The sequence below is a fragment of the Brachionichthys hirsutus genome, chromosome 18 (genome assembly GCF_040956055.1).
Source record: "Brachionichthys hirsutus isolate HB-005 chromosome 18, CSIRO-AGI_Bhir_v1, whole genome shotgun sequence".
NCBI lineage: Eukaryota > Metazoa > Chordata > Actinopteri > Lophiiformes > Brachionichthyidae > Brachionichthys > Brachionichthys hirsutus.
In genome coordinates, this window is record NC_090914.1 from 7,423,341 (window position 1) to 7,443,181 (window position 19,841).

The 19,841-nt window shown below is 44.5% G+C and overlaps 1 protein-coding gene across 1 annotated transcript in view; it reads right to left on the reverse strand.

Annotated features, from left to right (window-relative positions):
• Positions 1–19,841, reverse strand: part of msrab (methionine sulfoxide reductase Ab) — a 38,867-nt gene that overhangs the window by 7,071 nt on the left and 11,955 nt on the right. The window contains exons 2-7 of the mRNA XM_068752112.1: positions 18,338–18,430; positions 17,948–18,120; positions 11,979–12,047; positions 11,703–11,822; positions 9,031–9,135; positions 1,289–1,395 (exon numbers count right to left, since the gene is read on the reverse strand). Coding sequence (XP_068608213.1) covers positions 1,289–1,395; positions 9,031–9,135; positions 11,703–11,822; positions 11,979–12,047; positions 17,948–18,120; positions 18,338–18,430 — 667 coding nt within the window. The remainder of the gene's footprint in view (positions 1–1,288; positions 1,396–9,030; positions 9,136–11,702; positions 11,823–11,978; positions 12,048–17,947; positions 18,121–18,337; positions 18,431–19,841) is intronic.

Genomic DNA, 19,841 nt, shown 5'->3' on the forward strand with positions numbered 1-19,841 from the left:
ACGCACATCTATGTGTGTCTGTGCGTACGTGTGAGGGGTGGGTGTGAGCCGTGGGTTGTCGGTGGGGTGGAATCTGGATTTTGTGATGCCTGTCCTATCTTTGATCATCTTGGATCACCTCCGCCCCCTCTGTCTTGTCACTCTGCCGAACATGCACCCATTCCTCCTGATAGAGAGCCCTGGCCTTTTCGGATAAGACACACACTCAAACACAGCCTCGCACGCTCAAGTGGACACGCACACAGCAAGTCCTCCATCTGCACAGATGCCATTTTCAAGACCGGCGTTCTTGAGACTCAGCATCAATCGGCAAAGCGACCATTTCAGGGCAGGGAGCTGCCATTTTGGTTCAGGCCGTGTCAGCTGCTTTGAGAAGATGCGTGTCCCGGTGGCTCTCAAATGAAACCGGGGTGCCACTAAAGCGTTTGACAGATCGGTGGCGTCAGCAGCGCTGGTGGAGGGTGGCGAGAAGGGGAGGACGGTTTTTCTTCTGAAGCCGGTTAAGGGATTTTTTTTAGGATGATCGTTTAAATTGAGGGTCTACAGACAGAATACACTACACATGTTATAAAGTCTCATTAACTTTAAGCACAATCATTCTGATCTGAATGCTTCCTCTTTCTCTTTTCAAGCCTTCCATCCACTCCCACAGGTCCCAGCTGTCACTCCCTCTCTCACCTCTGACCCCAGCCCAAGGCCAAGGTTGAGAGGTTGTTGCCATGGCAAGGCAGCGGCCCCATGACCCGTGACTGCTGACCCCAAGAACCACGAGTGACCAGGACAATCATAATTTTCTCCCCTCTGCTCAGATCCCGGCTCATCCATGAATGCAATTTGAAGAAATGAAGCAGATGCAAAGATCAACGGAAAGACAGACAGACGGGTAGATGGATAGCAGGACAAGAGGAGAACGCGTGTGCAACTGAAACGACGAGTTTCTTTTTCAGTTGAAGACAAGAGGTGTCACCGATCGGATATAGATGGAGGTCAACTTAAAAGAGCATCAAACTCTGAGAGGTCAGCGCTCTAGAGAGAGGCTTTTATTTGTTATTCAAATATCCAACAGAACAGCTCAGCTCTGATTAAAGACCAAAAAATGACTTATGAGAGAATGATCGAAAAACATAAAGCGTCTCCTGTTGGATAGCAGAACTGTAGCCCTTTAACAAGAATGCTATGTGAGAATCTTGTGCTTTGAATTAAACAATGCAATGCTAATTATTCATGTGACTGCGTGAAATCACACATGGCTCCGGTATATGAATAACCCCGTGCTCAGGTACCGTACCTGCTGGAAGGCCACTTTGCTCTTCAGTGCCAGCTCCCGCTGAGCCGGCTTGGATGGATAAATGACGGAACGATACTGAGTACCTTTGTCATTGTGCTGCTTCATACCTGCATGAAAACACACACGCAAGCAAAGAAAATTAGACATCTCCCAAACAACAATAACCACATGTTTGCACGTGAAAGGTTTTGATGGTTGTAAATGAATGCATGAATCCAGATGAATCCAGAGATCACAGCAGATTCAGGCTTTCTGCAGAGAGGCCTGTGATGTGTAGGTGTAGGCATCTGTGGGCGGCTGGATTTTCCTCTCTGTCATCTATGAGCCACTGTCAAGATTTTCATCAGCTTTACATCAGGGTGTGTGGAGGAGGCCCGAGACCAGTGTACCTCGATTAGGAGGCCAAGCAGCTGCCATCACTTCTATTCAGTCCTGAGCAGCAGCTTTGGCATCCATGAGCCGTGATGTTGTTGGCTTCTCGCCGTCTTTATCTCTCTCCCTGTCCGCCACCAGGCCATTGTTTCTCATTGTTACTGAAGAGCATCATCCTTGCCTTTCTCTGTTGCCTTCTAGTATGGGCTGGAGAAAGAGGCCTGTACGCATCCTTTGAGGTTTTCATGTGTTGCCTTTAAAATAACTGATATCAGCGATAGCGGCAGATGTCGTGATTCTTTTGTGGAAGCACAGCTCTGTATGGAGTGTCCTTGTCAGGTATGCTGTATTCGTATCTCGTTGTGCCCATTTCTTCCCCTGTTTGTTCAGAAAATCAACAATAAGCACCGTAAATGTCATCATTATTAATCATATATCAACACTGATATGTGAATATTAGAAAAACATGCTCTGGAAAGCTTGAGTCTTTCACCCTCTTTTCAGGATTAGCTCTTTGTTCCACTTCACTAATACCTGAGGGAAATAGTTGGACTTGTTAGAAGATAAAAGGCCCACCATCCACCTGCTGGTTGCTACCTTTGTCTCTTTGCTTTTTGCATCCACACTGCAAACGGTTAGGCTTGTGAAAGATTTATTTTTATTTTTTTGGATGAAATATACACAGTGATAATGTGACCATTTTATTTGGATTGGCAACCTTTTTATATTTTATTACACAGACATGTAAGGATATGGAATATTTGCAAAAAGACAAGCGACAAAACATCCTTGGATGTAAGTGGGTGGTTCCTTTGCTCTCCTTTCATTCTCAAAAGCCCCCTTCGTTATTTTCTTCATCCATCAAAGGTGCCAGTAATAATTAATGAGAACCTCCCTGTTCTTGCTGCATTATGCATGAAAGCCTTGCCTCAGAAAGCAAAGGGTAATGGCGGGTGGGCAGAGGGGGAGGGGCTACGGGTCACATAAACACACACACTGACCTATGCCCACAAAGTCAAACATGTTAATTCATTGTTCCCTCATCTTAGTAAATGTAAAAAATAGCCATTTCAACACAAATGTTGGCCAAAATGAGGTGAAGACGGAGCGTCTCAAGTCTCAATGGGGGAAGCCGCTCACTCCAAAATGCTACGCACAAACCAGCATCCACAAACAAACACGCTACCCCTGCTCTACCCCACTCACGCGGTGGGACTCGAACCCAGTGCCTCCAAGCACAGCGAAAGTCAGCATTGCTACCGACTACGCCACCATGTGGGCGAGGAAACTTGAGTTATTACCATAGCACACTTGACTTCCAGCCAGAAGGTTCTGGGTCCGTGCAGCATACAGATTTTTTTTTTACAAGAATTTGAGGTTTGTTGTTGGGTTCCTCGGCAGTTGTATTGGATCAGCTGATCGGCTTAAGACGCACGCTCTCTCCAGTCGTTCTTCGCCTCTGCACTTTGTGACAATGCTTGAGAGAGACTGATTTTGACAATTTTGGTATTGGTACCAGTTCAGGTGTACTGAAATCTGTACTGGTATGGCTTTTATTTTTTTTAAAGTGATACCCAGTCTCCCCTGGCATCTTTTCAAACAACAGTTTAATGAATGATCTGATATTAGCTTCATCTCTCCACCTCTTCATTCAAAGTCTGGCCTTTCTCTCTGTCCCTATCACACATTCCCTCCCACTGTCATTCCAGAGCGGCAATCAACACTTAAAAAGATGTAAAACAAGAACATGTTGCAAACAAGGCAAAAACCAACAACAACAAAGCATTTAATTACGGAGATGAAAGAATAAACATTTCATTAGTCGAGCTATTGGCAGTTTCTGCAAATTTAGAAATGTGTCTGCATAATTAGTGACTTTTTGCATCCTTCTGTGAATGAAATAAAAACATTTGAAGGGAATATGAAATTACTGCACTTGTGTAAACCAAGTAGGCTTTACCAGAATGAGCACAAATGAACTATCTGAAGTTTCTTCCTGTTTCTCTTTTTACTTCCAACCCCGACCCATTTTACCCAACACTGTCACACAATGTAAATTACATCCACAATGCTCATTCACCCGCAGGTAAACACAGAGCTGAAACATCACCAGAGATTATTGGTCTTCTGCACGCTGATGGAGTCTGACCAGTTATCCTTAGTTATACAATTCTGTAAAAAAAACCCTAAGCTAACACTAACTAACACTAAAAAAACAATGACACAAATGTATAAAGTCAAGCACCAGGCTTGACAGCTCCAGTCGTCCCTGTATGTGTGTTTGCGTGATGGTACTCGGGTTGTGCCGTGCCCCGCGGTCCCGTTACGACTGTGTGCGTGCCAGCAGAGCCCTCTCGTCCTCTTCCCTCTCAGCTGCTATTTTTGCCCTCTTCTTATGTAAGCTGCTCCTGATGCGCTGGAGACAGAGGCAGAGTACAGAGCTGGGCCGCTGAGAGCATCCCCAGCGGACACACACTCTCCTGCATGTGCGCGCACACACACACACACACACACAGAGCACACACAAAGAAGATGCCGCATATAGTTAGGGGAGTGAGTGTGTGACATATGCAAACACACAAAGCCAAATATAAAGGGATGCTCTGCTGGCTGCACATACAGAGGCAACCTCAACCCGGCAGTGGAACGCTGTGTGCCTTAGCAACACTACAATATGTGTGCATGTGTGAGTGTAGAGTGTATGTAAATATGGCCAGGAACATTACATAGATTAGTGCAGTCACTATCATCATCATCATCATCATCATCTCTTCTACGTATGTGCTTGATCTCCTATTTCATTCAGATGAGTTTAATTCTCCCTATTTAAATCTGCGTGACATCAAAGTGATACTGACAGGATTTAATGGCAATATAAATTTCATGAGTGACATTTTTCTAAATTTATTTTAGAGCAGAATCATTTATTGTAGTTTCCATCCAAAATGTCCAACACTTAACTGACAAGTCACTTAAGTTTAGGCTTTTAGACTTAGTGCACGTCTGTGTTAATTATGAAATGATTTATCAATCAGTCGTCAGTGTGCTAAAAGTAATTCTGAGATCTCTGCCTTTAATCAATATTCATAGCTCAGACCGAGTCCATTTTATTTCACCGATATATTTTAATAACTTAAAATAGCAAGCTTCGGAAAAAAAATCTCACTTCCAAGTAAAAAAAAAAAAGCTTCAACATAATCATCCATCCATCCATCCTCAACCGCTTATCCGGAGTAAGGACACCTATGTTCCTCTTTCACAAGCCAAATTTCATATGCCTCCTTATGTTTATGTATGCTTATCCGGAGCCGGGTCGCGACAAATGGAGACAAATAACTCAACCCCCACAGTGCGCGCACACACGTGCGGCAATCTCCATAAATTAGGCTCGCCTGCGTGCGTGAGGGCGTAATAACTGACACCTGGTAATGAGCACGCCATTTTCAGCCAACCAGCAGAGAGAGAAAGGGTTGGGTTAGAGGTGTGGGGGTTGCAGGAGTTACAGGTCAGGGTTCAAGGTCACCTCCTATGGGGTTTGCCTTTAGATGGCTGGGGTATCCCTAAATTGAGGGATGTGGTGACACAGCGGGATATGGGGGTACCCCGGAGGGATTTGGCGTGTGTCGCAGCCAGCTGAGGTTAAGATATTATATAAAAAGAATATTCATGCTCAACTCAATTGTCAGAAAGAGTAACTGCCGCCGGTGTGACTTGGCAGATGGAAGACAGCTTGACTTCTGTCCATTTTATGATCAGACCGACTCCAGTCATGTTTGATTTGTAATAAGCTGTTTTTTAATGTTGCAATGAGACAAAAAGGCTTAGAACACAAAAGAGAGTCGAGAAAAATAAAGTGGGTTATATGTCTGAAAAACATTTACCTATTTCAAGATTCAAGATACTTTATCATTATGCGAACATAATAAAATCGTGAGAAGGCCCACGGCTTAAGGCACACATCATAACATAATCAAATCAAAAACTACATTCTCTCTCTCTCTCTATTTGATCCCTGTTCTGGTAGATGAGGGTGTTTTTGACCTCCAGGAGTTATCAGCTCAGGACAGCTGTTCGGTCCATCTTTGCTTTGGCCATTTGCAGTTTTGTGTCTAACAGTGTTTGTCTGCGATGCCTGTTCTCTGACGCAGCATCAGAAGCCCGCGCCGTAAATTCTGCGTGGCCTAAAACTATAGAGAAATGGGAAGGAAGAAAGGAAAGGGAAGGAAAAGAGAGGGGGGGGGGAGGGGGGAAGAGGTGGAAACAAAGAGGAACGGAATAGCCTCGGTTGTTAAGATGAAGGGCAATGGGTGGAGGAAGAGATGGGAGGATGGGGAAAGGGAGGTGTGGGAGGATGAGGTGCAGGGAGGAGAGAGTGACTAAGAGATAAAAGTGGAGTGAGTGGATGAGTTTGTGTGATGAGCGAATGGCCGCAGGGAGCAGTCGACTCACTGCGCTGCTCTGCGGATGTGCTGGCGTGCTCCAGGCCTTTAACTCACTCATTCGTCCCTCAGGTCACTGCAAAGGACGGAGTTATGCAGGTGAGACGGGTGAGGCCAATGCATATATGTGTGTGTACATAAGTGTGTGGGTGGGGGTGGGGTGGGAGCAGGAGGAGAAGAGGAAACCATAAAAGAACATGACAAAATGGCTGAAAAGAACGCCGTGCTTCTCCTCCGCTGGGAGGTAGAGGAATGGAGGAGTCGGGGTCCGCGTTACCAAATAAACCACCAAACATGTCGTCAGCGGAGCTGCGTGTGTTCCGCCTACTTGTATGCACGCTAAAATGGAGAAAGCTGTTCATGAGAAGGCATAATGAGCACTTGTGCATAACGTAAAGCGAGCAGCATGCTTGAGGATTGCAAATGTGCGCACGATTGATCTGCAGCGTGTGAAAGAACAAGATGTGTGTCGTCACTCCAAATACATCAAATCCTGTTTGCCCTCTGACATGCAGATGTCAATCTGCTGCGTGCCTGCTTGTTTCCATGCACACGCGTGTGAAGGTATGTTATTGTGGAGTTCCCTTAAGAAACTCATAATTTGGGAACATGTTACTGGGGGGGGGGGGATCTTTATGCAACATCCCAAGGAAGCAAGCAGATTGAGACTATAGCGTTGCTGAATATGGAAAGAGGGCACACAGCAAAGGCTGCTGGGAGTTTCTGATTGGCTGCTAATGTTGCTATCCAGCCTGGGATTGGTGGAGCTGATGCAGCCCGACATCACGTTGTCGGGACTAAACCCTTTTGAACTGAGGCAACGCAGAGAGGCACAGATCTCAAAACGCACACATATACGTGCGTACCCGTTTGGAGATGCGCACAGAAATATATGCCTTAAAAGGAAGCATCGCATGCAGTTGAGCCTTCATCTAAGCGTGATACTTCCACATGCACTCCAACATAATTGTGTATGTAAAAACCAGGATGGGTTCCCTGTTAATGGCGCAAAGAGAAAAAGGAATTTATAATGTTCCTGGGCTCGTTTCCATATACGATAATCTCCAGTGGTTCTGTACAGACGAATGGGGGGAAAAAGCAAACTTTATATTATTCTCCATTCTCTTTTAAGCCCAGCTCTAAGGTGGTCAGAATAAATTGGAGCTTAAGCATGCGTGAAGGCACAGCCAGCAGGCCCCTTTCCACCACTCCACGGCACATTTGTCAAATCAGAGGAATTTCTTCTACACGTGAATCCAGAATCAGAGGAGAGAGAGAAATGGCAGGGATTCACATTTAAGTCACGTGCAAGGAGCAACTCTACAAGACAAAAAAAATGCTATTTGTGTCGGTGGTTATTTTGGAATGCGTTTCCTGGTCTTAACTGCGACAAAAAACCAACAGCGAGGAGAATGTGTAGTCAAAAAGCAGTATGTTATTAATAAAACATGAGAATGAGACAAGGCTGTGAGTCAGGGGAAATGCATGACTACTCTTTTGGCCTCACTGCCTTTGCCCAGTGGCGTGTCAGCTCAACTCCGCTTGTGCCTTTGCCCATGGTAAGACGCGTCTCCGCCATCGACTAACAGAAGGAGAAGAGCATCATGCGATCTGGATGATGAGGTTCTCGGACGGACCTCAATGCAAAAGGTTTCCTTCTTCCTCATTTGTTAGTCACCTCCGGGTGAGCAGGTGAAGCGAATTGTGAGGAACATACGGAGACATGCAGCCGATGCGACGACTCTTGTATGTATTCAGCGGGACAAACATGGCTGACATGTTAGTGTATTTAGGTCACGCAAGAGATGACAAAACTGACATGGACAATGTTGCAGTGTGCTAACCGCTTTGAAAGCTGAAGGCTGGGCCTATGCATTTTTGATGCATCTCTTACAAACTTGTCGTGCCCCTCCCTGAAGTCAATATTAGGGACTGAAGTACCGCTTTGCCTGTCCTTTCTTTGTCACACACACACACGCACACACACACACACACACCCTCATTGTGCATTAATGTTCTTACGTCACCTCCTCCAGTGAGCAGAGAAAACAAGAGACAAGATGGAGAGATGGGTTTTGGGGGATGGGATTTGTCTTGCATTTGGGGGGGGGGTGGGGGTGAGTCAAGAGGCGGATGTGGAAGAAACATATATCATTAAAAAGGAGTGGCGAGGAGGCCAGGATCTGAGTTAAACATACACCGCACAGAGAGTGTGCACGGTTATTTAGGGACACTTTATGACTTTTAATAACTTCAATACTGTTATTACATTGTTATTATCTGACTTTGGGGCTTTCTGTGAGGAGTTTGCATGTTCTCCCCGTGTCTGTGTAGGTTCTCTCTGGGTTCTCCGTCTTCCTCCCGCCACCAAAAACATGCAAATTAGGTTCATTGGTTACACTAAATTGTCCATATGTGTGAGTGTGAGTGTGTGGTCCTGCGATGAACTGGCGGCTTGTCCAGGGTGTACCCCGCCTCTCGCCTGTAGACTGCTGGGACCCGCGTCCCGGTTATGAGTTATCGTTAAAGCCCACCACAAAAGCATGCAAAGCATAAAAAAAATACACAAAATGGTATGTTTGGTATAAATAGAGTCGTCCTTCCATCCGTCAGCGTACGTGTTAATCTGTGATAAAAGGCTGTTTTACACACACTGGATAAAGTACACACCAAATACAGACAGAGCCTTATTGCAGTGAGGGTTCGAACATGCACCACACTGGTGCGTCTTTCCATGGATGGCTGGATCTCAGACACATTAACACAGTCTGGCATTGACTTACACCCACGAGACCTTCCCCCCCACCATAAGAGAAACATAAGCATACGTCTGGGCATCATCCTTCTGCTCTAATACACCTCATGCCCCCCCGGGATGTAGCTTATCGGAGGGAGACTTTTGGGTTTCGTCGTATGGGGGCATGTTGCTACCTTGTGTTGGATCGTGGCCCTCCCAAAAGCTTTTGAGAAGCTCCTCGAGGCTGATGGCTGCAGGGGAGAAGACCACCCTCACCACCTCAGTGTGACCCGTCAGACCTAATGGAGAATCAAGGAATTGCATTAATCCAAATATCAAAAGAGATATTAAGAGCAGCATCCTTCTGCGCTTTATGTATGGGTCACTGAGTGCACGTGCCATGGATAAATTTACACAGAGCTATGGTGTCGCTTATGGCACAATGAGAGAGAGACAGAAAGAGAGAAAGAGAGAAGCCCGTTTTATAAAGCCTGTGCAAGGTGGGACTGGAGAACCTTTATTCTGCCTCAATGTAAGAGCATAATGGGGGGGGGGTGTTCAGTTCCACCTCATGGATGGCGGTGAAGGTAGCAGTAATCTGTATAGGCAGAAAGGCAGGATGGGCAGTGTGATGAAGATTTATTTCAGGCCTACAACCTGAAGATTTAAATAAAACACAAATGAAAAAAACAGGAGCAAAAAGGTAATCGAAAAAGTCTTCTGAGGGTGGGATCAATATCTCTAAGAAGAGGAGAAGGGATTGTTTACCATTGTGTCCCATCACTTTTCTTTTATAGACACTCAGTTTGCGTTTGGAAACGCCGTAAAGCTTCTTGAAGTACATGTCTGGAAAGGCTTTGTAGGATGTCTGTTTCATACTATTTACCTGTGAAGTACATCCTGGTGTTTTTAAGGGTTTCTGAGCCTTTTATTGCCCCTGTTCCAACTACTGCCGGTGTACAAGTCAAAATAAGCATATATTTTCACGCCTGTCCCCTCGGAAAGGGGTGAATGGCTGAGAAGGACGCGTAACGGCAGCAGTGGAGCTGCTGGAGATTCAATGTTTTGCCGAAGGACACTTCAACGCGGTGAACAAAGTCGGCTCCCAAACCACTATTGACCCCTATTTCAATAAAGCAACAGCACTACTTCCCTGTTCTTATAAGCTCGGCTGTGCTTCTTTCTTTCTTACAAGCAGGATCTTGCCTTTGACAGAATAATTACTGTGTTCTCTAAGTAGAAATGACAGAAGTGGTGCTTTTGCTCCATCTTGCAAACATAGAGAGTTTTTCTTACAACCCAGCTCCACATCAGATCTTGTGCTCGTTTACGCTGAACAAGATAGCAGAAGAACAATGCTGCGCTAGCGTGTGATGTTAAATAGCAAACAAAAGTGGCATGTCCCACACCATTATAACACTGCAGTGTAAAGCGTAATGCGTCAAGCAGCGCTTTGGATTTAGCATGGCAATATAAGATTTACCTTCCCCCCCTTAAGTGCTGGTTGATCTCATCCTCTAATCGGATGATAAGGAGCTCCCAAAGGTTGCGCCTTCTCTCCAATTAGAGGATGTTTTTCCGTTGATTTTCTTCTTTCGGCCTTCAGGTTTGGGCTGCACACATAGCATGTCATCAAAAACGTGGAACAGAAACACCCACCACCATGCTCCTCCCAAGACAACTTTGACTGAGCTTGAACCTCTCCTATTTCTGTCCGTCAGACCATCCACCCACCAGCCTGTCCTTCCATCCTTCCCTGGCACAGCTGACAGTTCCATCAGCACCTTCTTTCTGTCCATCTGTTTGTCTGCTGGACTGTCTGTCCTGCCCTGGCCATGTTGACAGCTTCTTGGTCTCATGACGTTGCATCGTGCCGCTCCGTCACGGTCACTGGAGCGATACTCGCACTCTCTCGGCCGATGGACAGGCAGCCGTTCTTTCTCATACTTCTTTTTCCTCAAATTTTCTCTCTCACTCAAAAGTTTATTTTGTCCATTCCCTCTCTTGCTGCAGCTCTAATTTTTTCTGTCATCCGTCTCCATCTTCAGCCCCCCCCCCCCCCATGGCTGACCATCTTGTTGCTGGGAAGCTGACAGAAATAGAGACTGGGAAGGGACTGACAGATAGGAAACATGAAGGGCTCGGCTCAGAAAGTCTGCCAGCCAAACCCAAATCCTCATCTCCCCCTTCTCTTCATGTTCTCCACAGTGCCCTACTAAATGGAGAAGCCCCCGCCTAGGAGTTCACAAATCCTAAAATACAAGATGCGTCCACACAACAAGATAGAGTGAGACATCATCATTTAAATTATGCATCAACATTCTGCATGAATCTGTCTGAATGTCACGTTGAGGAAAAGAGAAAGAAAAGGAATTCAGACGTAAGGAGCCCGGCCATTGTTTAAGATTCTTTAACAGCAAACAACCAACATCATGTTACCTAAATCTTAATCTCGAACAGAAATCCCGTATATGGTTACTTGTGTTGGCAAAAACGCCGCAGTACAGCACAGCACAGCACAGAGCCAAATCCTTACAAGTAGGTCATGGGGGGGGTGGGGATGGGGGTACAGCCCTTCTGGAGCAGCGGATTTTGAGTAGCTGCCTGCAGATGAAGGGGAAGATGGTGAGAGGAAGAGAGTGTCGTACTTAAAACACTCTTTTTGACTCTGTAGCTTCCTCCTTTCCCTTTGCAATTTTATTTTTTATTTTGGAGGGTTTCTTGATCCCTGACTGATCTCACTGAGAAATGTCCCGGCAGCCCCCTTCACCTCCTTGCCAGAGAGGGAGCAGGAGGAGTAAAAAATATATTAATAGATATCTGTAAGAATGTGCAATTACACACATGAGGCACAGCGTGGCATTACCTGTGCAGACCTCTTCGTAAGTGGGGTTTGGTGTGAAGCCGCCGGCGTAGCCCACTTGAGTGGAGAAGACCCCTGGAAGCCGCCAGAAAAGTCTCTCCACTCCCCAGAAACAGCCCATACCTGAGCATGAAGACAATGTGCACACACATACACACACAGCATTAGCACAAGAAGGCCGGTATTTCACAAAAATGTGTCAATAATCACAGACTGGTAACAGAAGATTCCATATTGGGTTGATTCTGATTGGAGAAATGTGCGATTGTGCAGTCTCACCAAACATGATGGTCTCCATGCCATCTGGAAAAGGCTCCTTAGTGGGACTCCCGTTGACCGCATGCTTGTCTGTGATGAGAAACAGTGTATAAATATGACACTACACCACTCCCATAAACAGTACAAATCCCAGTACAGCAAGTAAAGTGGCCCATTAGCTGCCTCAAACCAGGCCTCATAGGTCTGTGCTTTTTTTTTTTAAACAGACTGACCCCAGTCAGAGGATCAGAGGAAGACATTTAAGAGATTATATGGCTTTGACTGACGTTTTATACCTGCTTTTCTTTCCTCAATACTCACAATTAAACGGAACCCCCCATTCATTTCCTATGCTCTCTCTTTCTGCTGCATGTCCTTGAATACGAACATTTTATGCAACTGTCCTGACCCCACCGGTCCAATAAATTCGAAGCAAACCAATGAGGGCTCTTCAGGGACGTAAGCCTGGATAAATAACGTCAAGCGCAGGGAAGGACCTTGCAAGAACACCCAATGCTATATTAAATATACTTTTTTAAGTAAAACAAACTGGAGTACTGAGAGGTGGCAGGGGTATTGCTCCACTCCCAAATGTGCTAAATATAATTAAGTGGAAGGGAATAATAAGTGTGTGTGTGTGTGTGTTTGTGTGTCACCCACAGATATGGAAAGAGGATTAAGGTTTAAAATGACTTAGCCATGCAAATCTGCACAAAGCAAGGCTGCAACCACTAACAGCTCGGCACGTCCCAAAAATGGATGCTCGCCATAAGTTCAAGGTGTCATTGCTCTACATCCTCTCTCTAAAAACGATCCCTAATCTAGGAGAGCAAGGTTATGTTCCATTTCATATATGGGCTTGGGATGATCTCCAATTGTGACAAAAGGTAAACGGCCAGTTGCCTGAGGTTTAATCCAGACTGACTGAGTCCCTTTGCTCACTCTCACCCTCTTGTCCTGTTCTTTTTTTTTTTTTGACCAAAGAGATAAAAGGCGCTGAAGCTGCCAAACGACAGAGAGAAAAAGAGCAAGAGAGAAAGCGAGACAAGTGTGTGATAGAGGAGGAGGAGTGGGAGGAGGAGAGTTCAGCCTGCCAAACAATAAAGGGAGTAAATAGCCTGTGAGAATCAACAGATGAGGGTTGCTGAAAGGCGGCGAAAGATTCTTTTGGCTTTCAGACCATCGTGCCTTTGGGCGCTACATAAAGAGACTAATCACTTCATCAGAGAGAGAGAGAGAGCACGGGGAAAACAAACAAGGACACAAATAAACAAACAAAAAAGTGAGGTAAAAATGAAGACAGCGAGGAACACGCCGACACAGCACTGTCCAAAGAAGCCAAGTCTGAACCGAACCTCGCCGCCTGCTCATCTCGCTCAGCTGCGCTCTTCACTTCACACTTTTTTTTTAAAATCACGCATCCCTCACTCCCCTCTGAGAAAACGCGCACATGTACACATAACCAGTCACACAATGCTGTGGGTACGTCTCCCATGGAGCCGCTGGCAAAGGTCCCAGTTGGGCCAGGCTGGCTCCTTTGAGTTTGCCGAGCCCAGCATTCCCCCCCCTGCCAGCGCCAGCGCCCACACCCCCTTCTGCCAGACTTACCTCAACTAACACACACAGGGCAGAGAAAGAACTGTCTGAATACCTTCACTATGCCGCCCCACCACGCCAGAGAAAGAAGAAAAGAGGACGACGAAAAACAAGCAGAGAGAGCGACTGACAAAGGAGGAGAAAACGTGCTGAATGGAAGGGAAGGGCTCATGAAAAGGAGCTTTTTCAAACTTGGATGCGATTTTGGCGTCATTTCTTTTGTGCGCCTTTGTTTTTCAAGGATATTTGAAAAGCACAGTACAGACTATACAGTACAGCGAGACTGAAGTGGAATACTTTGGCCACCTTTTGTTGCTTTTAGCATGACGCCTGTAGGCGGCTGGACAAGAACCAAATCATCGGACCCGCCACTCTGCCACGTTCTTGTATCATGGTTGCTATCCGTTGAGGGCACAACGAACTATTTGTTGCTCAGTAACTTCCAGTTTGACTTATTTTGGCAGGTTTTTAGCCCTTCTAACTATGGTCCTGTGTTTCTCACCCGTAACTGAAGTCCAAGTGCTGCTGCCCCCACATGCAGAAAGACGGGAGAGGTACTATCCCTGGATAGCAAAATTGGGAATAAAAGGGTCGATTTCCAAGCTGCTCTGTTTATTTCCTTCCAAAAATCCATTATCTCTGTTTTTCCCCCCTCTCTCTCTCTCCCTCTTCCTCTTCCCTCCCTCTTGCGATTCCGCTTTCCAGCTTCACACAGGTTGGCAGAGAGTCAGGCACGAGTCGTCGGAGGAGGGTGATGCTTTATGCTGTTGCCAACTACTCTCTGCTGTACGGAGGACGGGTTGGGGCGAGGAAGAATGGGGGGAAAGCAGGGGAGGGGAGGAAAGAGGCAAGACTGTTGGGAGGTGGTCCATAAAAAAAAAAAAAACTTTTCCAAGTTTAGTAGTTTTCGAAGTTTAATTAGTTTATTATAGTTATTTGACACTTTAAAAGTGCCTTGAAAAGACAGAAATATAATAAACTAATTAAACTGGGGAAGTTTTGAGTTTGAGAAAGCCGGACAGGAATTTTGATTTGATTTGATTTGATTTGAATGCTTTATTTCAAACATGCAAATTAAAAGACAAATAGAAAACAACAAACCGAAAAAAAATGATAATAGTCAAACCAACAATAACAAAGTCAAATTAACAATAATAATACAAACAAAACATGTCCGAAAAGGAGTAGGATGAAGCATTAGCTTCAACTTTTCATAAGTTGTAATCTATGTTGTGATATTTTCAGCCATTCCCCGAATCCATGCTTTAAATAAATAAAAAAAAAAAGTTATTTAACAGCATGTTAAGGAGTAGTTACATTTATTTTACATACATTTTTTACTGTGTTACGGTTTGGAGGGCAAATGAGGAAATGAGTTTGACACCCCTGCTTTAAGAGATATTTTTAATCCATTTGTTAACCAATTTCTTGAGATTGTTGCAGCTCCTTTGCTGCTGATCATTCTGCTTAAACAGTGCAAAGTCCAATGGGTAAAGGTCATTCTTACTCTCCAGAACTGACATCTATTTATAAAAAAACAAAATGCACAGACGAGGCGGCACAGCAGCATCCAGGTATTACGTTTTGATTTTGTGTTCAACCCACAATCGAGTTAAAAGCAGCTGGCAGCAGATAGCAGTGAACTGAAACACAACAAGGTCTGGGGGCTCCCTACCGCTCAAGTAAAATACAGCATCAACCACCAGAGATGGGAAATGATTGCGCAAAATGGAGCTTGACACATTCATGAAACCATACACTGCACATGCATTTTTCTACGAACAGTCTTCATTGCAATGTCATTTCACAATCACCATTTAAATGGGGGTTTACGTTTCATGTTGAAGTCAGATCTCAGGACGTTCTTGCACTGAGGCAAGAGTTCTAATCAGTCAGCCACAGCGCTGCCTATAAGCAAAAAGCTGTCTTTTATTTATCTGCTTGCATAATTAATGTCCATGCTTTCCCATTTACTTACAATCACTGTTTTCCTTCCCCTTTGTGCTTATTGCAAATGCCAAAAAAAAAAAAAAAAAGCAAGGGCATCCGGAGACAGCAGAGATAGGAAAACAAGAGAGAAATGACGCCAGACATATATCTTCTCCATGAACCTGCTATGAAGAATTATAGTTAAGCATGTAACAGAGATTGATTTTGGTCAGCTGACCTCCCCCCCACCCTGTATGGAAGAAATATTGGCAGTATATCCTGTACTGACTCAAAATAATAGCTACTGTGCCCCTACCATGGAGCAATCTGCCACTGAATCATTCCCGCCAAGGTCACAGAGTACCGTATAGAGAGTAGGAGATACAGAGCGAGGGGGAAAAATACAGGACTTCTGGACAAGGAGCTTCTTTATAGAGGCTGGAGGTGCAGACACAACGATCGAAATTAGCGACTTTCATTGTAGAGAGTTGACAAATACACACAGTTACGCTCACACACAAACACACACATACAAGGCTGGGCCTGCACAGGGCATATGTGGAGACAGTCCTTGTGATTCCTAAAAATTACTCATGCTCTGTGGCCCACACCAAAAAACATGTTATAGTCCAACATGCACACACACCACAACAAGCCCGTTCCCACCTAAGATGCCCCCCCCCCCACGTTGAAAGGGGAGGAATCTTTTTCTGCCATGCGGCGTCTCCGAGCTGCTTCGACAGACGGAGCAGGAACTTATGACGGGGCGGAGCCTTCATGCGCATAATGCCCAGATGGGCCCCTGGACGCTGCTGCAACACTTCCTCCTGGACATGCGCGACCATAATGCATATTAGGGAAACCTCAGTAAGCGGAAGCAGGGAGCGGGTTCAAGTCGCAACATGTCTTCCCTTTGTCCCATACTCCTCGTCCTGTCCCAAAATAGCACAACGAAAAGCTGAGAACGTCATCAATCCGTTTGTTTTATCCCGATTCCATCAGCAATGATTTTCAACACAGTCCCACCCACACAGGATTTTTCAGCCACTTCAGAGTTTGCGGTTTAGCTCACGTTTCAAGTTTCATTTGAATCACAAAACACCGAATGGACTCGAAAAATTTAAGAAAATCTATTTCAGGAGTATTTGGTTTAAAAAGTTTAAAGATTTCAGATGAGGTCCCCAGGCTACAACTCAAATGGAGAAATCACTGTTGATACTGTGTGAAAATATTCAGTCAAGAATCATAAAAAAAAAAGTAAATGCAATATTTAATTCAAAGCAGTTGGATTGAAAGTAAGAAAGACATATAGAAATCGAGAATGTTGCTGCTTTTTCTTTGTCATTCATGATTGCAGATGTAAATATTTGTGTTTTGGGCTGTTGGTTAGATAAAATAAGCAAATACAGTTTGGGACCCAGAAAGCTGCAGTGAGTGACTGAGTATTTCTTTGCATTATTTTGCAACTTTACATGCACATGAGAAGTATTTTTATGGCAACAATTAATTGCAGCACTCTCATCAGCCAGTAATCTTTATTATTATTGACATTTCAACATTCTCACTCATCCATCTTCAAATGGGAAAGACATTCACATCGGGACATCCATTTCAATAATTTCTTATATGTTATATGTAAACATAACATCGGTTTTGTTTAAACACACTGTCCTTTATGCTTTCACCATTTTCTTCTGTCGCCATCATGTTTGCCTTATCTTATCTTGTGAGCCACAGACCAATGACCCGCGGCACGTAGATTAACATTTGCTTGATAAGAGAGTTCTACTGCAATGGCCACTGGTCAAAAGTTCTGTGCCAAACACGCCGTTTTCAAATGCAACTTAAACCATGGAAACATTTGAAAATGATCTTTGATCCTGAACTCTCTAATTTCTCTTGACTGTCTTTCACAGAAGTCAAAACCCTGTGGTAAAAATAATTCTTAATGATAGAACCAAGCAGGAATAAGCCGGGCCTTTAACCACATGGAACCACACTGAATTTGACATACCTTAAAGCCAGCAGGATAACATAAGACATCTATATAATGTGTGTTTATTTCTATTCTAAAACAATCTTGTAAACAGAACATTTACTGCAGGTTTAATATAGTGTCAAATCAATTAAATCACACAGCTTCAATATTCTGCAAAGATTAATGTTAAAAATGAATATAAATGAAATAATGGTCACAATGGTCCTGATATTTTGTATAAGTTCAATTTGGGTTGTTCAAATTGGGGAAACTATTAATTTATTTTATTGTGTTCACACAGACACTTGTTTGAATTTAAAACATCACCTCCTTTAATACTGTGAAGATATTTAATTCATAACACTGTTTAAAAAAATATTTATAAATTGGTGATTTGAAGCTTTCCTCCTGCGTGAGGGGCGGGGCTTAGCTGCGCTTAAACTCAAAGACCACTCCATTCCTGTGAGCGCACAGGTGTGTTATTTACCTGCGACGCGCATTTTCTCCTCTCGTCCTTTCAGAGCGACGTCTCTGCTTGGCAGCTGAGTTTTACCGGCCGTTGAGTCGGCGGCAGCCATCGGTACAGAAACGAGAAGGAGCCACACGGCAGGTAACAAACGTGAGAATGGTTCAGTCTTGCGGGATACCTTCATCGTGGAGAAGTGGGAGGAGGAGGAGGAGGAGGATGAGGAGGAGGGGCGGTGAAGCTGACAGCCTCATGAATATTCATCACTGGCAGGCAGCGACGTGCGCGGGGTTAATATGACTTTGCCACAAAAGCCTACAATACGTCGTGTGCGGGAAGGAAATTAAATTGAAATAAATATCCACGCCATTCTGCATGCAAATGAGCTCGCAATCAGCTCTCACCTTGTGGGGCGGGGCTTCCGGTCGTATCAGGTTGGAGCCTGGATGGATGTGTCGATGGGTCGATTTGTGGATCGATTTGATGACAAATTCAAGGGCTGTCCTGGGAAGTACTATTTCAGCTGAGCTCAAAATATCCCAGCAAATATATAACAAAGTTATTCTACTCAAAAGGACTTATTGTGATTTAATGTGTAGCTTGCTGCACTTAGGTTAAAAAAAGAAACGTTTTGTAAAATAGTGTAAAAGGCAGATTTATCTGATTGTTCTTTAGTTGATACTTATTTTATAAATGACAAAGTGTTTCAAATTGAATCAGTTAAATAAAAATAATACATTCCTTAATCATTATGTAAAAAAACAAAGTTGGTCTTCTCGATCTCTGGTTCTATCTCCTTCAACGTGAGGATTGACTGCTTCGTCATTTTTGTGCTCAAGTTGGAGGGTTTGGACAGAACAGCAACCGTCGGTTGTTCATTTGGACATATCCTGATGCTTGATGCGCTCAATGATTAATTAGTGATTACTGAATAAATAATATTTTGAAGGTCGTAGGCGACAGTCACCACGAGTCTAGAATTACGTTTGCATCTTGGCCACATAAATTCAGAAGTCTTGTTTGACAGAATGACATCCATATTTGATGCATGTATTCTCCTTCCTCCTGTGTAATCACATTTCCTGTTTTATTCTCTCGTGAAAAATATCTGTAGTGGTAAAATACCACAAAAAAAAAGTCTTAAGGAGTCACGTGTGCGCTCTTCTGCTCACACGCTGATGCGATTTTACTTCCACAGCAGCTAAATGAGCTGTAATAAGGATGATTATTTACAAGAGAACTTAAAAGTATTCTTGTGCATGCTTTGAAGCAGCCAATTAACCAGTAACAAAGAATCCAGGCCATTGTTCCTATATCCTACAAGCCAGAATAACATCACACCCAGCTGCAACCCCCCCCCCCCCCCCCTCCTCCTCTCTCTCCCTCTTTCACTCTCTCTCACCCCTTTCCCTCTATCTTATCTGGCGGGGAAATGAAGCTCAATCACCTGCAGAGGAGCTGAGGGCGGCACAGGGGACTTTGCAATGCAAATGCCAGGTAATTACCCGAAAGCTAGGAGAGTGGAAGTGGAAGGATTAAAATAGAGCAGACAGCAAGAGAGAGAGAGAGAGAGAGAGAGCGAGGGACACCAACCAAACACTGGGCTCACGCAGGATGATTGGGGTGTTTTTGGGGGGTATGTAGGGACGTAGGAAGAAGAAAGGAGAGAGATGAGGAAGGGAGAAAGGTGATGAGAAGCAAAGGGATGGATGGGCACTACACACGCGTACGGACTCCACAGCGTGTGCTCATTTCCCTGCCTGCGTCTGTGAATGTGTGCGTGTTTCCTCCCCACAAATGATCAATGCATTCCCCCCCCCGTCTCTGCTGCGTACTGCGATGGAGGAATGATCTGCTATTAATGCAGAGAAATATCTGCGATGAATAAAACCATTTTTTTTACATGAGTACCGCA